We start from the raw sequence: 22500 nt of genomic DNA, 5'->3' as shown, positions 1-22500 counted from the left end.
TTTATTGCCCAGTTGATTTAATTTACACCACAAAGTCTACGAGAGTTGGAACAGTCAAGTGACTAAATTGTATCAGAGATAATGGGAACTGCAGATGCTGGAGAATCCAAGATAACAAAGTGTGAGGCTGGATGAACACAGCAGGCCCAGCAGCATCTCAGGGGCACAAAAGCTGACGTTTCGGGCCTAGACCCTTCATCAGAGAGGGGGATGGGGTGAGGGAACTGGAATAAATAGGGAGAGAGGGGGAGGCAGACCGAAGATGGAGAGTAAAGAAGATAGGTGGAGAGAGTATAGGTGGGGAGGTAGGGAGGGGATAGGTCAGTCCCGGGAAGACGGACAGGTCAAGGAGGTGGGATGAGGTTAGTAGGTAGGAAATGGAGGTGCGGCTTGGGGTGGGAGGAAGGGATGGGTGAGAGGAAGAACAGGTTAGGGAGGCGGAGACAGGCTGGGCTGGTTTTGGGATGCAGTGGGAGGAGGGGACGAGCTGGGCTGGTTGTGTGATGCAGTGGAGGGAGGGGACGAACTGTGCTGGTTTTGGGATGCGGTGAGGGAAGGGGAGATCTTGAAGCTGGTGAAGTCCACATTGATACCATTGGGCTGCAGGGTTCCCAAGCAGAATATAGGTTGCTGTTCCTGCAACATTCGGGTGGCATCATTGTGGCACTGCAGGAGGTCCATGATGGACATGTCGTCTGAGGAATGGGAGGGGGAGTTAAAATGGTTCGCGACTGGGAGGTGCAGTTGTTTATTGCGAACCGAGCGGAGGTGTTCTGCAAAGCAGTCCCCAAGCCTCTGCTTGGTTTCCCCAATGTAGAGGAAGCCACACCACGTTCTCTTCATCTTCGGTCCGCCTCCCCCTCTCTCCCTATTTATTCCAGTTCCCTCTCCCCATCCCCCTCTCTGATGAAGGGTCTAGGTCCGAAACGTCAGCTTTTGTGCTCCTGAGATGCTACTTGGCCTGCTGTGTTCATCCAACCTCACACTTTGTTAACTAAATTGTATCAGATTGATTCTGATGGAACACACTCAATTCTGCGCCAAGCAACGCATGTTCAATCCATATTCTAGAATTTAATGGGATAATGATGGCTCATATTTCAATGTAGTGTGGAGTGACTACTGCAGTTTCTGAGGTTTTTCTTTTAGAGGAAATGTTAAGCTGAGGCCTTGTTTGATTGTTCATGTTATTTTAGACAATATTAAAGAACTCACAACTTACTTTAAAAAATGCAGACGAAGCTCTGATATCCTGGTTAATATACAACCCTAAATCAACGCCACGAAAACTAATCATCCCTTAATGATGTTTGTGGGCTCTCTTTGTATAATTCAGATGAGGTGATGGCCTAGTAGTATTATCACTGGACTATTAGCCCAGATAATATGCTGGGGGCCTGGAATAAATCCTGCCATGGCACATGGTGGAATTTGAATTCAATAAATATCTGGAATTAAGAGTCAAATGATGATCATGAATCTATTGTCAATTGTTTGGGGGGAAACCCCTCTGGTTCGTTAATGTCATGTAGGGAAGAAAACTGGCCTACATGTGACTCCAGACCCACAGCAATGTGGTTGACTCTTAACTGCCCTCTGGGCAATTAAGAATGGGCAATAAATTCTGCCTAGCCAGTGACACCCTCATCCCATGAATGAATAAAGAAAAGAATTGTTTTATTTTTGAAGTGCATTAGGATATTCCTGAAAATGTGATGAGGTGTTATGTAACCTGAGCACTTTTTGAACATTCTCATTGCTGTGTATGAGTCAATTTGCCAGGAAGTGTTCTTGCAGTTGGAAGCTGTTAATGCCAGGTCTTTCAAGTTGCGTAGAAAGGGTAATATGCCACAATCTTCCTTTGCCTGAGAACAGATGATACTCTTACTCAATAGCAGTTGATATTTCTGAATGATATGTTGACCTGATACTCAAACCTCACAAGATTCCACCATAGGGAATGATTTGGCACACCTTATGACCCATCTATCTAGAAAATCAACTATCATATCAATCAATAATAACTTATACAACAGATACAGAATAAGGAAACCACTTCATAGAATCAAATCATACAGTGCAGAGAGAGGCCAGTTAGCCCATCAAGTCTGCAACACCCTTCTGAACAATGTCCCACCCAGATCCAGACACACCCTGTAACTCCGCCTTTCCCATGGCTAACCCGACTAGCCTGCATATCCCTGGACATTATGGGTAATTAGCACAGCCAATTCACCTAACCCTGCATACCTTTGCACTGTGAGAGGAAACCAGAGCACTGGCAGAAACCCACAGAGATAGGGAGAGTACATGTAAACTCAACAGAGACAGTCATCTGAGGCTGGAATTGGCCCCTGGTGCTGTGAGGCAGCAGTGCGAAACACCGAGCCAGTTGCCACACATTTTAACTTTAAATCATCCATCTGTCTAAAACAAAATAACTACTCACTAACACATTGTGCAGTTGGCTATTAAATTATTTATTTGTTCTTGCTTCCGCTGTCCTTTCCAAAAGTCCATTCCATGCGTTGATCAGTATGTTGTGTAAAGAGCTTGTTGACATCAGTCTTAAGTTTTTCACCAGGTTGAACCTTTGGCCTCCCCTACTCTTTTCTCATCATAATAGGAAGTAGCATTTCAGATTTACCTTTTGCCTGTTGTGATAAAGTTGTCTCTCTGCTGCTAGTTTTCAAGGCTAAAATGTCTGCTCGTTCAGACTTTACTCATCACTAGCATCGAAATTAGAAGTCTTGTGCCAGGAGAGTGCAGATGCCTTGTTTTTGAAGTGGACATAAGCCTGAAAGTGGAACTTGACCAGAACATTACACAGCTTAGCAGTTAAGCCTTGAACATCCTATCTCCTGTTTTGGTTATATAGTCACCTTTCTGTTCACTTAGGTAATTTCTGCAGTAATTTCAGATTTTAAATACCAGCTCTGCTTTTATCTTTGTTATTTCAACTCCTTGACAATCCACTGTGATAACATTCACAATGTAAGTTGCTCCACTCAGATTGGTATAATCAACATTTTTTATATCTGTTTTCATTAAACTTCTGCACAATAGATTACTATTCATTTGAAATAGTGGGGATCCTGACACCAATTCCTGGAACTCTCCTTTTGGTATTTCCCACATTCTGATGTCACCAACCCAACAAGTGTATTTTTCTTTCCATCCTCAGTAAATTTCTTATCCATTCCTAAACTTCAAGCCAGAACACCAATTTCTAATGCAGAACTTAATCAAAAGATTTTTTTTTTGAAAATCTAAGCATACCACCTTATCAGGCTTTCCTTGGTATATCTTATTTATTCCTTAATGGGATGTGGGCATTGATAGTAAAGCCAACATTTGTTGCCAATCCTTAATTCCCCTTGAACTTGCTTGGCCGTTTGAGAAGGCATTTCAGAATCAACTATGTTCATAAAATCAAAGTCATAGAGCCATATTGCATGGTATCAGACCTGTCAGTCCAACCAGACCATGCCAGCCAGAATCCCAAATTAAATGAGTCCCTCGTGCCTGTGCTTGGCCTAAATCCTTCCAAATTTTACCTATTCACGTACTTATAACTGTACCCATATCTACCACCACGTCTCCTAGAAGTTCATTCCACATACAAGTCATTCTCTTGTTTAAAAAAAAATTCCCCTGATGTCTTCTTTAAATCTTTCTCCTCTCACTGTAAGTATATGCCGCCTACTCTTGAAATTCCCCACCATAAGGAAAAGACATTTGCCATTCAACTTATCTGTACCCCTCATGATTTAAGAAGCTTCTATAATGCCACCCCTCAACCTCTGAGCTCCATTGAGAAAAGTCCCAGCCTATCCAGCCTCTCCTTAAAACTCAAACCTTCCATTCCCAGCAAGATTCTGGTAAATCTCTTCTGAACACTCCACCGCTTACTAATATCCTTCCTATAACAGGGCGACCAGAACCGGCCACTGTATGTGTATGTCTGTAGTAACACATAGGCCAGATCAGGCCAGGATGGCAGATTTCCTTCTCTAAGGAACATCAATGATTCAGATAGGGTTTTGCAACAATCTGTGATAGCTCATGGACAACATTACTGAGAATAGATTTTATCTTAAATTTATTAACTGAGTTTAAAACCCAGCAGCTGCCATGTAGAATTTTACCTCATATCTTAGAATATTAGCCTGCATTTCTGCATTACCATCCCCATGATGTTATTACCATGTCACACCTTCAAGACATCAGAGCAGTTAGTCAATTAGTATATTTTACTACCATAATCTGTGTCAGCTTCTTTTTTTATTAATTCACTCATGGAATGTAGGCATTTGCTCTCTAGGTTAGCATTCATTGTTTGTTCCGAGTTCCCCTTGAGAAAAAGGTAGTGAGTTGCCTTCTTGAACTGCTACAGGCCACTTGCTACAGGTAGACCCACAATTCTGTTAGGAGAGAAATTCTAGGACTATGACCTAGCTTTGCTGACGAAATGGCAGTATATTTCCAAGCCAGGATGGTGATTGGCTTGGAAATATACTGCCATTTCGTCAGCAAAGCTAGGTCATAGTCCTACAGGACCATTCACCAGGATGGTGATTGGCTTAGAAAGAAATTGTGGGTGGTCGCGTTTCCATGTATTTGCTATCCTTATCCTTATTAGTGGTGATGGAATTGGAAGGTACTGTCTAAGGAGCCTTGATGAATTTCTGCAGTGCATATTGTTGATGGTTCGCGCTGGTGTGACTGAGTGTCTGCTGGAGGGGGTGAGTCATTATAGACATTATGCCAATCAAATGAGTTACTTTGTCCTGGATGTTGCCAAGCTTCTGGATTATTGCTGGAGTGGGCAAGTTGGGAATATTTTGTTAAATGGGCAAGTTTTTGGGGAGTTAGGAGATGAGTTACTTGCTGCAGGATTCCTAGTCTCTGACCAGCTCCTTAGCCACAGTATTTATTTGGTTAGTCCAGTTACATTTCAGGATGTTGATAGTGGGAGATTCAGTGGTGATAATGCCATTGAATGTCAAGGGGCGGTGATTAAATTCTTTGTCATTGGAGATGGTCATTGTCTGTCACTTGTCTGGCACAAGTATTACTTTCCACTTATCAACCAAACTTGGATGTGTCCAAGTCTGGCTGCATTTGGACATGGACTACTTTAGCATCTGATGAGTCACAAGTGGTGCTGAACATTGTTCAATTATAAGTATACATCTGTACTTTTGTCCTTATGATGGAGGAAGGATCATTGATGAAGCAGCCGAAGGTGGTTGGGCCCAGTACACTAACCCCAGGATCTCCTGCAGAGTTATCCTGCAGCTTTAATGATTGATCTCTAATAACCACAATTATCATCCATTGTGCTAGGTGTGACTCTAACCAGTGGAGACTTTCCCTCCTCATTCCCATTGACTCAAGTTTTGCTGGGTTTCCTTGTTGCAACAGTTGGTTAAATGCAACCTTGATGTCAAGGGCAATCACTCTCATCTGACCCCCGGAATTCAGCTCTTTTGTGCATGTTTGAACCAAGGCTGTAATGAGGTCAGGAGCTGAGTGGCCCTGGCGAAAGCCAAACTGGGTATCACTGAGCAGGTTGTTGCTGAGTAGGTACTGCTGAGTAGACCTGTTGATGACACTTTCCATCACTTTACTGATGATTAAGGGTAGACTGATGGGGTGGTAATTGCCCAGCTTTTGTGTATAGGATACACAGTGCAATTTTCCATATTCCTGAATAGATATCAGTGTTTAGCTGTACTGGGACAGCTTGGCTCGGGAAGTGGCAAGTTCTGGAGCACAACTCTTCAGTGCTGTTGCTGGGATGTTGTCTCACCTATACCCTTTGCAGTATTCTGTGCCTCCAATCATTTCTTGATATCGTGTAGAATTGGTCAAATTGGCTAAAGACTGGCATCTGTGATGCTGGGGACCTCTGGAGGAAGCTGAGATGGATCATTCAGATAGTATGTCTTGATGAAGATTTGTTGTGAATGCTTCAACTTTATGTTTTGGTGTGATGTGCTGGGCTTCCCAATTATTGAGGATAGGGGTATTTGTGGAGCTTTTTCCTTCAGTGAGTTGTTTGATTGTCTGCCACAATTCATGACTAAATGTGGCTTGACTGTAGAGCATAGATCTGATCCATCAGTTGTGGACTCTTAACTCTGTCTATTACTCACTGCTTATGCTGTTTGATTTGCAAATAGTCCTGTTTTGTGGCTTCACCAATTTGACACCACATTTTTTAGATATGTGTGTTGCTGCATCTGGCATTTACTCCTGAAATCTTTATTGTACCCAGGGTTGATACCCCAGCTTAATGGTAATGGTAGCATAGGGAATATGCTAGGCTATGAGGTTGCAGGTTGTGTTTGACTGACATTGGGCCACTGCTAAAAACTCATGGTACTTCATGAATGCCCAGATTTACGTTGCCAAACCTGTTCAAAGGCTATGTTTGTAATGCCATACAATACAATAGAGAGTGTTCTCAATGTGAAGATGGAACATCTTCTCCACTATTCCTCATGCTGTTACGTACAGTTGCATCTGTGGCAGACAGATGGTTGAGGCTGCGGTCAAGTGTACTCTTTCCTCTTGTTGGTTCTCTCTCCACCTGCTGCAGGCTCAGCCTAGCACCTATATCCTTTAGGACTTAAATACCTCAACCAGAAGTGATGCTACTGAGCCATTCTTGACAATGGCCATTTATTGTCCATCACCCAGAGCACTTCCTGTGCTGTTTGCAAGTGGAGGAGTACTGAATCATCTTCTGAAAGGAGGGGATAATTAATAGGAGGCCCATAGGAGGTTTCCTTACCTATGGTTAATCTGGTGCCATGAGGTTTCATGGGGTCCGATCATGACTCCTAGGGCATCTCCCTCTTGATTGTGTACCACAGTGCCACCACCTCTGTTGGATCTGTCTTGCAGTATTTAGGATATATCCACGGATGGTGATGGTGTTGCCTGGCACACTACCTGTGCTGTGATTCCATGAGTTTTATGATGGCAGTCAGTTGATTAAATAGTCTATGAGACAGCTGCCTCAATTTTGTTACTCAATACAGATGTTGACAAAGAGGACTTTGCAGGATAAACAGGGTTGGGTTTGTCATTTTTGTTTCTGGTGCTTTATGTGGTCAGTCTGGTGACATTCCTTTCTTTAGACCTGGTAGCAGTTGATCCAACTGAGTAACTTGCTAGGCTCTTGAGAGGGCAATTAAGAGTCAACGCATTGCTGTGGGTCTGGAATCATTGGTAGGCCAGCATACTTCCCAAAAAGGACATTTTTCCACCCCCACCCTTGTCTGCTTTCCGGAGAGACCACTCTCTCCGTGACTCCCTTGTTCGCCCCACACTGCCCTCCAACCCCACCACACCCGACACCTTCCCCTGCAACTGCAGGAAGTGCTACACTTGCCCCCACACCTCCTCCCTCACCCCTATCCCAGGCCCCAAGATGACTTTCCATATTAAGCAGAGGTTCACCTGCACATCTGCCAATGTGGTATACTGTATCCATTGTACCCGGTGTGGCTTCCTCTACATTGGGGAAACCAAGCAGAGGCTTGGGGACTGCTTTGCAGAACACCTCCGCTTGGTTCGCACTAAACAACTGCACCGCCCAGTCGCAAACCATTTCAACTCCCCCTCCCATTCCTCAGACGACATGTCCATCATGGGCCTCCTGCAGTGCCACAATGATGCCACCCGACGGTTGCAGGAACAGCAACTCATATTCCGCTTGGGAACCCTGCAGCCCAATGGTGTCGATGTGGACTTCACTAGCTTCAAAATCTCCCCTTCCCCCACTGCATCCCAAAACCAGCCCAGCCTGTCTCTGCCTCCCTAACCTGTTCTTCCTCTCACCCATTCCTTCCTCCCACCCCAAGCCGCACCTCCATTTCCTACCTACTAACCTCATCCCACCTCCGTGACCTGTCCGTCTTCCCTTGACTGACCTATCCCATCCTACCTCCCCACCTGTACTCTCCTCTCCACCTATCTTCTTTTCTCTCCATCTTTGGTCCGCCTCCCCCTCTCTCCCTATTTATTCCAGAACCCTCACCCCATCCCCCTCTCTGATGAAGGGTCTAGGCCCAAAACGTCAGCTTTTGTGCTCCTGAGATGCTGCTTGGCCTGCTGTGTTCATCCAGCTTCACACTTTATTACATTAGTGAACCAGATGGGTTTGCATGACTATCAACAATGGTCATCATTAGAGTTGTAATTCCAGATTTTTTTGCAGCAGTTTAAATTCCATCATCTGTTATGGCAGATTGTAAAACTGGGATTATTCATCCAGCCACAACACCACAAAGCCATCACATCCCCTATTCTTATTTGTTTTATTATTGGACAGGTAATTCTAAAATTTGCTTCTAATCAATTCCATTATTTTAGCTGAAATTCATGCAAGATTGATTACTGTCTCCAAATTTTGTTTTGATTAATTGATTCTACCTGAAATTCCTTTCCAGGTGTAAATCACTTTGTAAGAAAAAAGTGACTTGACATTGGTGCAAATTCACCTTTCAGCAGTTTCAAACTCCACTACAGACTGGGCTCATAATCTGAAATAGTATTCTGTTGCTATATTATAAAAGATATGATGCCAATGAGATGAGAAACTGAATGCCATTCTAGCTGAGCAGGCAATCAGTGGAGTGAATTCTCTTGAAGTCCTGATGAAGACTTCTTCCTCAATCTTCCTGACTAAAAACAGATCACTTAGTCATTCATTCATGATCTGCTCAAGGTCTCCTGCTGTGGACCAACTGGCTACTTCATTTGTCTGCATGACAAGACCAACTGCACTTCAAGCATAATCCATTGGTTGTGAGGGGTTTTGGGCTCTCTAAATTGGTTTCTTCTTTAAGAATGGTACTTTGCCCTTGTGCCATGATTTTCCTTAAAACACATGCTTAGATTTCAGCAGGAAAGCTGATGTTTTGGGCCTAGACACCACATTTTCTGATGAAGTGTCTAAGCCCAAAACATCAGCTTTCCTGCTCCTAAGATGCTGCTTGGCCTGCTGTGTTTATCCAGCTGTACACCTTGTAATCTCAGATTCTCCAGCATCTGCAGTTCCTACTATCTCTGCTTGGATTGGCCTTGTTTTACTGTCATGTATATCTTTATGGTCTACTCACCAGCCACCTACTTCCATTTTTGAAGAGTGTAAATTGCTTCATTTTCCCTCATAGTTCTATCCTCTGTTGTGGGATGTACTTTATGGTTCCTCTTTGCACTGTCTCCTCTATGGATTGAATGCCACTGTTTAGAGATTTATATAACACCTCCGCACAAAAACAAACTTTCTACACACTGATTTTATGGCATTTTTGCACAGCTGTTGCTAAATTGCAGTTCCTAAAGCTGTTACTTATGGGAACTAATTCTTTATCTACAAGTTGCTTAGATAATCAAGGCCTCACAGTTATCAGGTATGTGCAGAGAGGGAGAAAGTGATACGTTTTTTTAACAAAAAGCAAATTTTTGATGTTTTCCTCAATTACTAGTGCCATGGAGCACAAACAGTTTAAACATTAAGACAGCTGCATTTCTAAGGAGATAATCTATTTCTCCTTTGACCAGAGGGAAAGAAATCATTATTACATGATTAGTGGCTTTAGCTAGGCAAAAAGCAGCAGTAGCAAGAAAGGCAGTGAGGATGAGTTGTATTAATTACCTAACACTTGCTGGCAAGATAATTTTATCAGTGATTTGGCCACTGGAAAGTTGCAGCTTTTGATAAAAGCTGATAAGTCCTTAGTTACATCAAAACGTTGGGGACAGGGGCAGTGTCAAATGAAATGCATCTCATCAGCTTTTCAGTGACAAACCAAATTCATTCCTCATGTAATTGATAACGGACTCAGCCAATTATTTCACACATTACAATACACAGAGGTCCCTTTTACAGGTTTTGTGCTGCTGTAATTAGCTATGCTAATATCTCCTTTATTGGCCCTAATATTGCTCAACACCTTTTGCCATCCTGAAACCCACCAGAGCCTCATGGCCTGTCAGGATAGCTGATTATTGAGAAGGATAGCTTTAATCAAACATAATTGCAGTTAATTTTTCTCTCCTGCTCTCGTTTGCCAACATCTAATGCCATAGACTCGTTGATATTCCATTAAATTACAATTAAACAGGCTGCTTTGTTTCTGATAGTCTGAACAACACCACAAAGTTCTGTAGCCATTTAAGAGTGCTGTTTAGTAATAATTGCTTCCACTCTCACAAAGGAGCAATTTACACAATACCCATGTAGAATTTAAACAGCACATAATGTAATGGATATTACACTTGAGTCTAACACTACAATTAAAATGATTTTCATCAGATAAGAAAAGAGCTCTTGCTAATCAACTTCATAAAAGTAAAAATAAATGAACCAATTCATAGTTCAAACATGCATCAATTGAAGTGGCTGTGAAAATGACACGGAAACCTTTAGCTTTTGTGAATAAGTGTTTGCATCACTAATATGGTTCACTGACAAGTCATAAGTGATATTTGAGTATTGGGGAATTGTGGGATATATTTATGTAAACAGTGACCTATTCCAGAATTTAAGTTGTTCATGGCAATTCCATCTCTGTAGAGTATACTTAGTAAAAACATCTACTGAATATTACTCTCTTTGTTTCAACTGTTAAAGATTTAAATTCCATGTTTAATTATGTTTCAATGCTCAATTAAATATTTAAAATAGTTTCAATAATTATCATTTGAATTGTACACATGCAATTAATGAACCTGCATGAACTACAATAAATATGTTCTTGAGAAGATGGGGAGGTCAATTTAGCATGTTGTAAACAACAATTGAATTTATTGAAATTCAGAGAGTGGATTTCCAAATAAGTTATATTGGCCAATAAAACAAAAAAAATCAAAGACCTCACATTGCACCCATTTCCAAGCCTGTATTCGTGGGTGGCATTATTTTGTAGGGACCGGAGATTAGCTTGAACTAGAGCCTACCACAAAGCTAGAGAGAAGCAGGAGTAAATAAAGCCCATATTTCAAGCTTGATTTACTCTAAAACCTACTGTGAAAGATTATGACTCTTTAGGGAAATAAACACAGGGTCAGAGAATTAGTGTACATAATGGTCATTTTGATAATGGGCCAACCGATGCAACCTTAAACATACTGTACACAATTAAGCATAATGCACTAATGACAACACAGGATTTTTATCACCTCTTTGTGATCAGCAAATCTGTGTTTGGCAGTAATAGAGAGTTTATTGGTGCTGAAGTCAAAGATTTTCTGCCACACAAAAAGATTTTTTTTGTTGCTTTCAACGCAAGCACTGAGTACTGATGGCTGAAAGCATAAATTCATGCAGGCTGTCAGATATCACCTATGAGGTTCCTGTTTGAAGGGTAAGAGAGCAAATGACTAGAAATGCCTTTTGACTTCTTGATGCCTGGTACAGCCAATACCCCCTAAGAGACCGGCACCTTATGCCCAAGCTGCCTAAGACATTCTGGCCTGACAGTTTCAGATCAAAAAGATACAGGCACACTAGATACTGCATATAATGCAGAATACTATTGAAAGAAAACAAAATACCAGTTTCGCAAGTAAATTACAGTACTTCAGCAGACTGTAATGAACCTGTAGCTATATTGTTTTGTTAAGGCTTCTCTCAAATAGCAAATGTGTTATTATTTCTCAGTATTGCTGGGTTGTGTGAAAATATACAAAGGGTTAGCATCAAACAATCAAAAGTTTGCTATTGCTTATATAATACATTTGTTGATGATTTCTGGTGTAAATAAAAAATGACTTCAGTGCTTTATTAGTGACTTTACACAGGTATATTGAAATTAAGAATGACAGTTTTGAGTGTTTTGGGAGATTCCAAAATCTCTGATACTCCAAGGTAGACATTTTAAAAAACATGGTGGCCATAAAATATTTCAGATTGCATAAAAGATTCATTTATGTTGTTATATGTTAAAGAGGAAGAACATTTGCTGATGAACTGTCTTCACCTAGTTCCTCACAGATGACATTTGTTCAGAAGATTAGCCAGGTTGTAATGTGCAGCATAATTGCCCTGTGCATATGTCCTCAAAGTGAAACCTAATTGCTTGACAGGCCCATAACTTTGCTGTATGCTCTCACCTTGTTAGGTCCTATTCTGATGTAGTTAAAATGAAGCATGGCCGCAGGTGTGTGTAATTTACCTGGGTATTGACTTTGCCTGGTTTAATTGCAGAGTAGTTGTTAGTAAAGATTGGTGGGTGGAATATCAAATGACTTATGTTGATGGCAGATGTGCAAGCAACGGAAACTGTGAATGATTTATTAATGAATAATAAAAAGGTGCAATACTAAGGAAGCAAAATTCGTGAGCCATGCGTACTAATACAACCCTTTTATTCTTTATGGAGATTTTATTTAGTCAAACATCAATTAGATCAGTCATTGGCTTATTCTTCTCATCTGTTTTCAATATTTTTATGTTCTATATTTAATTTTAGGTTCTTCTTAAAGTTTTTCCTCAAGTGCAATCAGAACTGCTTGAAGAATGCAGGAAATCCAAGAGACATGCGTAGATTCCAGGTAATTAAAAATTAAAATGTTTACTTTGCAATGGGCTCTTAAATTTTGAGGGTGCGGAGTTCTGGTGAAATTCTTTGAACAAGAAACTGGGATCAATAGCATTCTTTTTTTGAGTGCCGTTTGAGCTCCAAAATAGCAGCTGCCGCACATGCATATACTCCTATTAGATGTTCATTGCATACATGAAGTGGCAGACAGATCACAGCGCCAGTTAGTGAAATGTCATCAATAGTGCCATTCTGAAACTAATGTCTCCAGCCAATAACCTCACTCTCTTGCATTGCCGAACATACATTCAGCATCAGACAGGATCGTCAACTACCACCATCTAAAGGCATCATCAACTATTTACAGATTATTTTCTGGCTGCTGTCACAATTCTATGTGTGTTTGGTGCTTTTCCACAGTTGCTTCAAGTTGTGAATGAAACCATGTATGATGTGACCTCAAGGCTTGTGAACAAATAGTTGCCACCATACATGAGTGTAATGGAATTCACGTTGAAATACAAATGACTTGGAGAATGAAAGGTTTAGGATAAACTGCTGGAACAGGGAGGAGTGTGAGGGTTAGAAGGCTGTCAGCAGGAGGCCATATTCAGCCAGAGTGTTTAGGATGGAATTCTAACTGAACTTAAACAATGAGAAATGGGAGCGATCTTTGCACTTCAGCAAAGAAATCCTCATTGAAATCTGCCATCTGCTGCAACAATAGCTATAACGTCAGAATAGGATAAGGGTGGCATTGCCACAGCCATGAGGTGATAATGGTGATGAACATTTATGCATCTGACTCTTCCCAGTTTGGAACTGAAGATATTTGCAGTGCATTGTGTTAAGGAGATCACTGAGGCTCTTATTTAATGACAGGCAACCACATTGCATTTTCTCTTGCCAAAGAGAAGTGGGTAGAGATAGCTTTCAACTTGGCTCGGATTGTAAGCTTTGCTTTTGTGGAGGGCGATGTTACTGCACACGTTAGCACTTTGCATACATTGCCTGCAACACCACAGTATAGCAGAACCAAAATAGATTCCATTCATTCAATGTCCAATTGGTTTGTACCATGAACTGCATAGCAAATCATCTAGGTCAAAGCAGAGTAGCGTGGTAGCATTCATAGGAACTTCACCTTTTAGCAGTTCACTGTGCCAACTCCGGTTGAGTAACCATAGTAAACCAAAGGCTGGCTAGTGGGCAACAAGAACTACCTTTTCTTCTTTCTTGTACCTGGGATGTGAACGTCACTGGTTAGGTCAGCATTTATTGCCTAACCCCAGTTGTCCTGGAGAAGGTGGTGGTCAGCTGCCTTCATGAACTGCAACAGTCCATGTGGTGGCAACAGCCACGATGCTGTTAGGAAGGAACTTTCAGGATGTTGACCCAGCAACAAAGAAGGAACAGTAATCAACCTTGTAGTCAGGGTGGTGGATGACCTGAGGGGAAATTGTAGATTATTGTGATCATGTGTCTCTGCCATTGTCATGTCTATGTTGTAGAGATTGCGGGTTTGGTAGATGGGTGTTGTTGAAGCAGCCTTGGTGAGTTCCTGCAGTGCGTCTTATAGATCATACACACGACTGCCCCTATGTGCTGGTGGTGGAGGGAGTGAATGTATAAAGTGGTAGTTGGGGTGCCAATTAAGCAGGTTGCTTAGCCATGGATGGAGCAGAGCTCCATGGTAGTTTTTGATGCTGCATTTATTCAAAGAAGTGGAAAATATTTCATCACAATCCTGACTTGTGCATGTATGAGACAGGCATAGGGAGCTAAATTGAGAATTCACTTCAGAATTCCTGTCTCTGGCCTGTGCTGAAAACATGGCTCCATTGTACAACTGATGCATATGTTTCCAACATTTATACAATGGTTCAAATCCAAATCCTATGGCAAGAAGCTGGTCGGACAACATTGCCTGCTCCCAAGCTAAATGGACAGCATTGAGGCACTATTTAGTCAATACCAGCTCAGTTAGGTAGGCATGTATTTGGTGAGCCTAATTGTCTCCTTCATAGCAAATGCTCCACTTGAAACTCAGTCACAGCAGGAAGACAGCTTTCGAGATGATGTCTTCGAAGCATTCCTGAAGAGGTCAAACCTACCCAACGTCTCTTGGGAGACCATAGTTTGTGACTGACAAAGGTAGAGAATGTTCATTCTAGAAAGCATCAAACACATAGAGAGTCTTCATCAACAACATGCAGGAAGGCCAATGAGTCCAAAAATCACTGTCTGCAGCTCATCTTTCTTCTTCTTCTCATCATTCCTCTGAAGCACCTGGGGAAATCTTGTTACGTTACAGGGACTATATGAATACAACTCCTTTATTGTTGCTGGGCTTTGAAAGGGCAGTCAGTAGGACAACGCTGGTATGCATGCACACAAAATTTTCATGCTTATGCCAAATTAAGTTTGTAAATCAGGAGCCATGGGATTGAGGTAGGTGAGATGCAAGAAGGGGATTATGTATGAGAAATTTGTTTTCTTTCACGGGATGTGGGTGTCACTGGCTATGCCTGCATTTATTACCCATTGCTAAATGGCTTCAAGAAAGTGATGGCAAGTTGCCATTTTGAGCCACTACAGCCCTTGGCATGTCAATGCACCCATAGCGCTGTTAGGGGAGTCCCAAGAATTTGAACCAGCATATGTGAAAGATGGTGATGTAGTTCCAGTCAGGATGGTGCATGGCTTGGATGAGATATTGCAGTTGATGGTGTTCTCATTTATCTGCTGTCCTTAGTAATCGAGGTTTAGTAGAAGATGGTGTTAATGGGGCCTTGGTGAGTTGGTGCTGTACTTTTTGTCGATGTACATTGGGATGGTTACTGTCTTCTAGAATCTTTTGTTCATATTTGGACCAAGGTGTAATAAAGTCAGGAGCAGAATACTTCTAGTGGAACCCAAACTGAGCATCACTGAGCAGGTTATGTTTGTGCAAATGTCACTAGGCAGCATTTTAGACTACCACCTTGCATCAGTTTGTTGATGATTGAGAATAGATTGTAGGAGCAAATTATTGCAGATGGTGGAATCGGTACTGAAAACAAAAAATGCTGGAGATCACAATGGGTCAGGCAGCATCCATGGAGAGACAGCAAGTTAACATTTCGAGTCTAGATGACTCTTCAATAGATTGCTGGATTGGACTTGTCTGGGATTTTGTTGATAGAACATATCTGGACAATTTTCCACAATCCCAGATGGATGCCAGTTATGTAGCTGAACTCGAATGCATTGGATAGGGACATGACTAGTACTGGAGCACAAGTCTTTAGTACTATTACTGGGAAGTTGTCAGAGCCCACAGCTTTTTCCAGTGCCCTCGCATCAAGTGAACTGAATTGGCTGAAGAATAGCATCTATAATGCAAGGGCTTCAGAAAGAGACCATTGTTGTACAGGGACATGTCTCAATCTTGTAGATCACTTTCATTCAGATCACCAATGCTCACCAACCCAAGCAGCACGCTGTGGGGTCACTAGCCAAAATGTTCGTGTTGCGGACTTCAATGCAGGAATGATTACCAATAGAGCACTGAACAAATGCTGACAGCTGCAAGACTTTAAATCTAGTATTTTTTTTAAATAGTGAATGAGGCCTAACGGCCCAAGCCTTAATCCCATCCTAAAGTACCTACCAGGAGGGTAAGTATTTTTCACTTAGAACTCCCCATGAAATAAACAGCTTTCTCCCTGCCATTCCCATCAGTCTCTCACCCCTCCTTTAGGACCCCTCCCACCGTTGCTTGCATAGGCACTATGACCACCCCCCCATCCTTCCTCATGGAGTCATAATGAGAAACTAGTTGGGAAGCACTGTTCTTGTGTATTATCCACAACTGTGGAAGCCTGCTCTTTCCACGGTGTATTTTTGCTCTCTCATTCAAATGCCAGAGATAATGGGAACTGCAGATGCTGGAGAATCCAAGGTAACAAAGCGTGAAGCTGGATGAATACAGCAGGCCAAGCAGCATGCCGGTTTCTTTTCGACCACACCTACCAACACTTGCTGCAGCTAGTAGGTGCCCCATTTTAGAGGTACAGGCTACCGCTAAATGGTGCAGACTGGTGCTTACTGGTATAGACTTCTTTTAAGTGATGGTAGTTACTTGCAATATTGGCTCCCTGCTGATGTGTCCAACCCGTGAACAGAGAGATTTGTATTGACTTTGTACAGAGATCATTCAAATAAGCAGCTGGCGTGAAGTTGGCATTCAGCCTGCATTGCAGTCAATGGGTATGGGTTACTTCCGCGTCCATTATGATCCCCACCCCAGATTTCAGAAACTCTTCAATTTATTCCCATGTTGTTTGGTATAAAAGGAACAATTTATAAAATCGAAGTTATTTATTTATTTATTTTCTCCCCCCTTCAGACTGCCCTATGCCACGCACTGTTTCCTGATTGAAAGATTGGACAAGTGATCCATTTGCAGGGTTCTAGCAGTGACCTCCAAGAAGGTACAGGAGAATGGCCTGAGTTAAATACCTGCCAATTTTCCTTACCTCCACTTGGCATCTCACAAACAACCCAGCTGAAGCTAAAAAACTGAGTGGAGCATCACATATACATATTGGGGCCCACCTGATGCAAAATACATCAAAACAGGTTCTTACATATAAAATCATGGTAGAAATAATTAACATGCATCCATCAAGCCAAATGCATTAATAATAAGAGATAGGAGGAACTGCAGATGCTGGCGAATCTGAGATAACAAGGTGTAGAGCTGGATGAACACAGTGGGCCAAGCAGCATCATAGGAGCAGGAAAGCTGACATTTCGGGCCTAGACCCTTCTTCAGAAATGGGGGAGAGGAAGGAGGTCCTGAAATAAATAGGGAGCGAGGGGGAAGCGGATAGAAGATGGATAGACGAGAAGATAGGTGAAGAGGAGATAGACCAGTCAAGGAGGTGGGGATGGAGCCAGTAAAGGCGAGTGTAGGTGGGGAAGTAGGGAGGAGATAGGTCAGTCCAGGGAGGACAGACAAGTCAAGGGGGCAGGATGAGGTTAGCAGGTAAGAGATGGGACTGGTGCTTGAGGTGGGAGGAGGGGATAGATGGACGGACGGGTTGGGGAGGCAGGGATGAGCTGGGCTGGTGTTGGGATGCCGTAAGGGGAGGGATAACCTTGTTATCTCTGCATTAATAATAATACCCTTCAATTCAAAATATTGTCCAATTACTTTATGAAAAGTGTTCAATTAAAAGAAAACTCAATTATTTGAATTATTGGCATTTGATTAAATAAATTCCTAATTCCTTTGTCAAATACCAGTAATATTGATCTCTGTTTAATGCATGAACATACCTTTGATTGTTCTTTATATTAGTCTTGCAATAGTGACTTCTTTGACAAGTGAAGACATAAAGACTTAAGAAAAATATATTGCTCAACGAGTAATGAGGACAAGAAAATCTTAAAACTTAATTAGAGTACTCTTTGAATTTTGATTTTATGTTGAAGTCCTAGGTCTTTTATAGAACTGTCTTTATTTGAACTTAAGTGATTTAACTTTAAAGAGTGACAGTTTGTAAACAAAGCAGTTTGTAGATTGTCTTACAGTCAGTTGGGATTTCAGTGGGGAGTATTGCTAGAGCAGTATTTTTCCTATATGTTTAAACTTATTTTTTCATTTAACAGGTTGGCAGAAGTCTCTGTAGTGTTTTTTACCCTGTGCTATTTTGTCGGGAACAAATGGTACCCAACACAAATTTTGACATTTCTTTCAGGAGGGAGGATATTATTCACTTAAAAACTAACGTTCTTTTAGATAATTTTCATTCTGCTAAATGACATTTCTGTTTTAATTTACCTTGTTTATACACTACAAAGCAGCAGAGTTAACAGATCTGTATGAAAATTGAAATTTGTCTCAACTCTTGAGTAGAAAGTTTTAACTGCATTGTGAATAGACTATTCATTATGATGCAATACAGTATATGCTTGGAATCAGAGGTAGTGAGCAATGAACTGTACTATTTGATTATGGTTTTTTTCAGAAAGGTGTCTGTGGCTAACTACACAAGGAAGCACTGTAGTAATTTTGAGGAATAACCAAAATATTAGCCAAAATGTTTGAGCAGAACAATATTATAAAATTCTCACTGAAAAAGGCAGTAGTGTTACAATTTTTCATGCATCTCAGATACATAGCATTGGTGATATTGATCCATTGATGTGGAGCAGAAGGTCAAACCAAGAATGAGTGGAAATGTCCTCTTTGTCTCACTGACGACTAAAAGAAGCATCAGTCACCAGTGATCTTGTGGTCGACAGTGGAGACACTAGTCACTAGAAGGACTTTCTTGGGTCTCTTCAGTTAATCTGTCTGCTCCTCGGAAGGTTTAACTGGACTTAACTGGGTGTCAGAACGTAAGCAATCATTTTGCTGATATTACTACCTCAGCACCTTTGTTGAGGTGCACTCCAGGAGCCAGCAGGAATATTGTATTCTTTGTTTAGTGCTGAACTGCACACTTTTCCTCAGTAAATGACCTACAAAAGATGACAAATCAAAGATGGCTACAATTTGACATACTGGTTTGGCTTTCATATTCTGCAAATAATCACTTTATCATCTGACAAGATATGAATTATTACCAAAGTGTTAAAATTTTTACTTTTAATGAGCATTATTTTGTAAATGAATATATGGTTAAAAAATGAATACATATGTGTACTTCTTTTTTTAATAGTCATGCACATGGACAATGAATATGATTTTACGATCATGTTATTGCTATATATTGTTTGGATATCTAATAATTGTTTAAATAATGAGCAAAACAATGACGGCAACTCAAAGCTTTAGTAAGAATGAAAAGAGAGAATGTTTTCTATCAGAGCCATGTCCATGCAAAACAAAGATTTTTCTTAAGCCTTCCAAGAATCATAAATATATTAAAAAATGTTTGTGCAAATAGATTTACATAACTTCTGTCACCAGCAGCTCCATCCTATAATGTCAGCCTTATTTATACTTCAAAGTCAGAACATTCCAGAACTTGCAACACTCCAACACCAGGTTGGGACATCTGATCCTGACACAATGTCCATACTCTATTGCCTGAGAGTAGTGATTCCAAATTTTGTAGCTCATCACACTTAGGTGGTTAGAACTGGATGTCCTTACATGCAGAACATGTGGCAACGCCACTGTTGGGAAAGGCAGTTTAAACTCATGTTTTTTTAAAAAAAGCCTGTTATTTTTATCTGCATAGTTTTCTGCATTAAACTTTTAGGATATCAGTTCATGTAGGAAGTTATATTTAAGGGATATTCTCAATCATCTCAGTAAACAGTTACTTGAAATATTTTTTGAACTTTAACGTAAGTGATGGAATTTCCAAACTACATCACACGGAAGCACATTCGAACATTTCAAGCAGGGTTATGCATTTTGTATGCTTTCTGTAGCACTTACTACTGAGAGGCAGCTGGAAGAGAAGTCTCTATCCATCATCAACCTATAGCCAGTCCCTGAATGTGGATGCAGAATGAAACTCTTTCACTCAAAAAAGGAAATTCCATTGACATACCACGGTCAATCACCATCAAAATGAACTTGAGAGGGCTTACTTTACACTGATTGAAAACATTTTCACTATTCATATTCAGTCCTTTCTTTTCAAATGCAAAAAAGTTCATTATTAGTGATTAAATGGAAGTGGAAAATTGACCTGGGATAATTTACCAACAGAAAGCGGGAAAGTCTGCTGATTTATTAAAGAGTTTGTGGTAATTTCAGAACCTTACCTCCTTTCATGAGAACCCATTCTCAAGTGAGGTAATTCTAATTAGATAAACTAGTTAATCAATATATCAATAGATCAATGAAAACAGCAACCATTTAAATGAGTAGCTTGAGGGGTATTTTAGGGCCTGATAATGGTGAGTAGAATATTCACATGAATTGCATTCATTTGTTAACATAATAGGCAGATTAAATTGTAATTAGTGTGGCGGGTTTTTAAGAGACAATTATAAGAGAAAGCTTTTACGGAGGCTGCATGAATGACAGGTATTTATAGCGACTACATAAACTGTTCTTGAAAGGAGCATCTTATTCTGGCACCACTCCACACTCTCAGCAAAGACAGTTTAATTTAACTGTAAAATAAGGCCCTTGTATTTCTTTTCAGCTCATTAAGGTGTCAGCACTTTGTCGACTTTTCGTGCAATGCTGTAACTATCCCCTAACCAACGTGTTCTTTTATTCGCAGGTTGTTATATCAACAACAGTTAATGTCGATGGCCATGTACTGGCTGTCTCAGACAACATGTTTGTACACAACAACTCTAAGCATGGCAGGCGGGCTCGCCGCCTTGACCCTTCAGAAGGTACGGCCCCTTCTTATCTGGAAAATGGTAGGCATACACATTTTACATTGTGCCTTATGATTTGTAGAAGATTTTTTTTACCCTCCCATTACATCTTACGTTTCTATTCTTTCAGTAAAACAGTCTTCAACCTACGTTTACATCCAAATACATTTTACACATCATTGGTCAAAAAAAGTATTTTCAACCAAGCTAGTCAACACAACCATTTCACTTCATCCCCAGTCTGTTTACTTCCCTGTCTCCCAAATTTCATTTCCAGCGACATACACTTTCCAGCGAAACCAAATAATTCTTTGGAATCTGGGATCATTTTATGTTATTTTGCTAGCAGCTTCTGCCATTGCTTTTATTTCTTTCTGGCAATCGTCTCACCATGGTCAGCAGCATAGAACTCCACTTGCAGGTTGGATTTGTAAGTTACAGTGATGGTAAAAAAAACATGATCAAATCTGTAAGGAATTTACTGTGAGGTCAGTTTCCTGTTTCTGGGCCCTGCTGTTGGAGATGAAAACTGTGGGGTTTGCATATGAGAGAGAGAGCGAGAGAAAGGAATAAAAGCACAAAAAATATTTTTCTTCCAACCAATTACACATGACTGACTGACTGCCTGTTTTGCCTGCAAAGGAACAGTAGAGTATGGAGAGAACTTGGCGGGGGTGGAGGGGAGTGACTTTGAATCAGAGCATTGCCAAAAACTGAAGTATAATGGACTAAAACTGAATCTCTGCCTGCTCTAGTTGTGTTTGATGGGAACTGCAAAGTAACAGGAAGCAGTGACAGATTGGAGGGAAGAAAAAACACTTACATCACCACATTTGATAAGAGATGTGGTTTATTCTGAGGGAGAGGAAAATGTGTTGGAAATAAGAAAGCAGCATCTTAAATCTTGCAAGTGTTAACAAAAAAATGAAAAATGTTCTTTCGGGAAACACCAAGTGCTGTATTTATTCAAGACTTACTGAAGATATTTGATTTTAATAAATAAGTTGAGCTGTTAAATTGGACAGAATGAAGTGTTGAAGATAATGACGTGCAATAATCAAAGCCTAATACATAAAATCATGGATCCCCTGAATGAGATGTGTTGGTAAATGTCCCAGCTTGCTTTCGATCACGCAAATTCAAAAGATCTCAGGCTGTGTTGGTTTGCATTGAATGTGCTACCCTAAGCCAAGGCAAGCAGGGTGGAGCCCCTCAGCAGATTTAACTGTTCCCAAACTAGGAAAAGGTAAACATCTATTGTTTTGCGCTGTTGTCTCAGGCAATATGTTTGTGCAGAACAATTCTAAGCATGGAAGGCAGATGTGTTGCCTCGACCCTTACATAGGTCCAGGCTTGTGTTGCTTCTTTTCTATTAACCTCTATTGGAAAGCACATACATGCTATGTTGCCCCAATGGTCACATAACCTGCTAAAAATCACTGTCTGAGCTCACAGTTGTCACTTGTGTGAGATATCTGAAGGCTGCTGACAACCAAGGGAACCCCACCTTAAGCTTGAGCCACTACCTCTGAGGGTCAGTGTCAAGAGGGACTGGTTGGGGTCATGATTTTTTTTTAAAGCTGCAAACATATTT

At 41.0% G+C, this 22500-nt stretch overlaps 1 protein-coding gene across 5 annotated transcripts in view; it reads left to right on the top strand.

Moving 5' to 3' along the window:
* Positions 1–22500, top strand: part of ebf3a (EBF transcription factor 3a) — a 142926-nt gene that overhangs the window by 84804 nt on the left and 35622 nt on the right. For 3 of the 5 annotated variants that reach the window (XM_048550813.2, XM_048550811.2, XM_048550809.2), the window contains exons 7-8: positions 12495–12576; positions 20804–20948. In XM_048550813.2, the coding sequence (XP_048406770.1) occupies positions 12495–12576; positions 20804–20948 (227 nt within the window). The remainder of the gene's footprint in view (positions 1–12494; positions 12577–20803; positions 20949–22500) is intronic. The other 2 variants (XM_048550812.2, XM_048550810.2) reach the window with 1 other exon arrangement.

Source organism: Stegostoma tigrinum, chromosome 20, assembly GCF_030684315.1.
Source record: "Stegostoma tigrinum isolate sSteTig4 chromosome 20, sSteTig4.hap1, whole genome shotgun sequence".
Lineage (NCBI taxonomy): Eukaryota > Metazoa > Chordata > Chondrichthyes > Orectolobiformes > Stegostomatidae > Stegostoma > Stegostoma tigrinum.
This window is presented reverse-complemented; position numbering and strand designations above follow the sequence as displayed.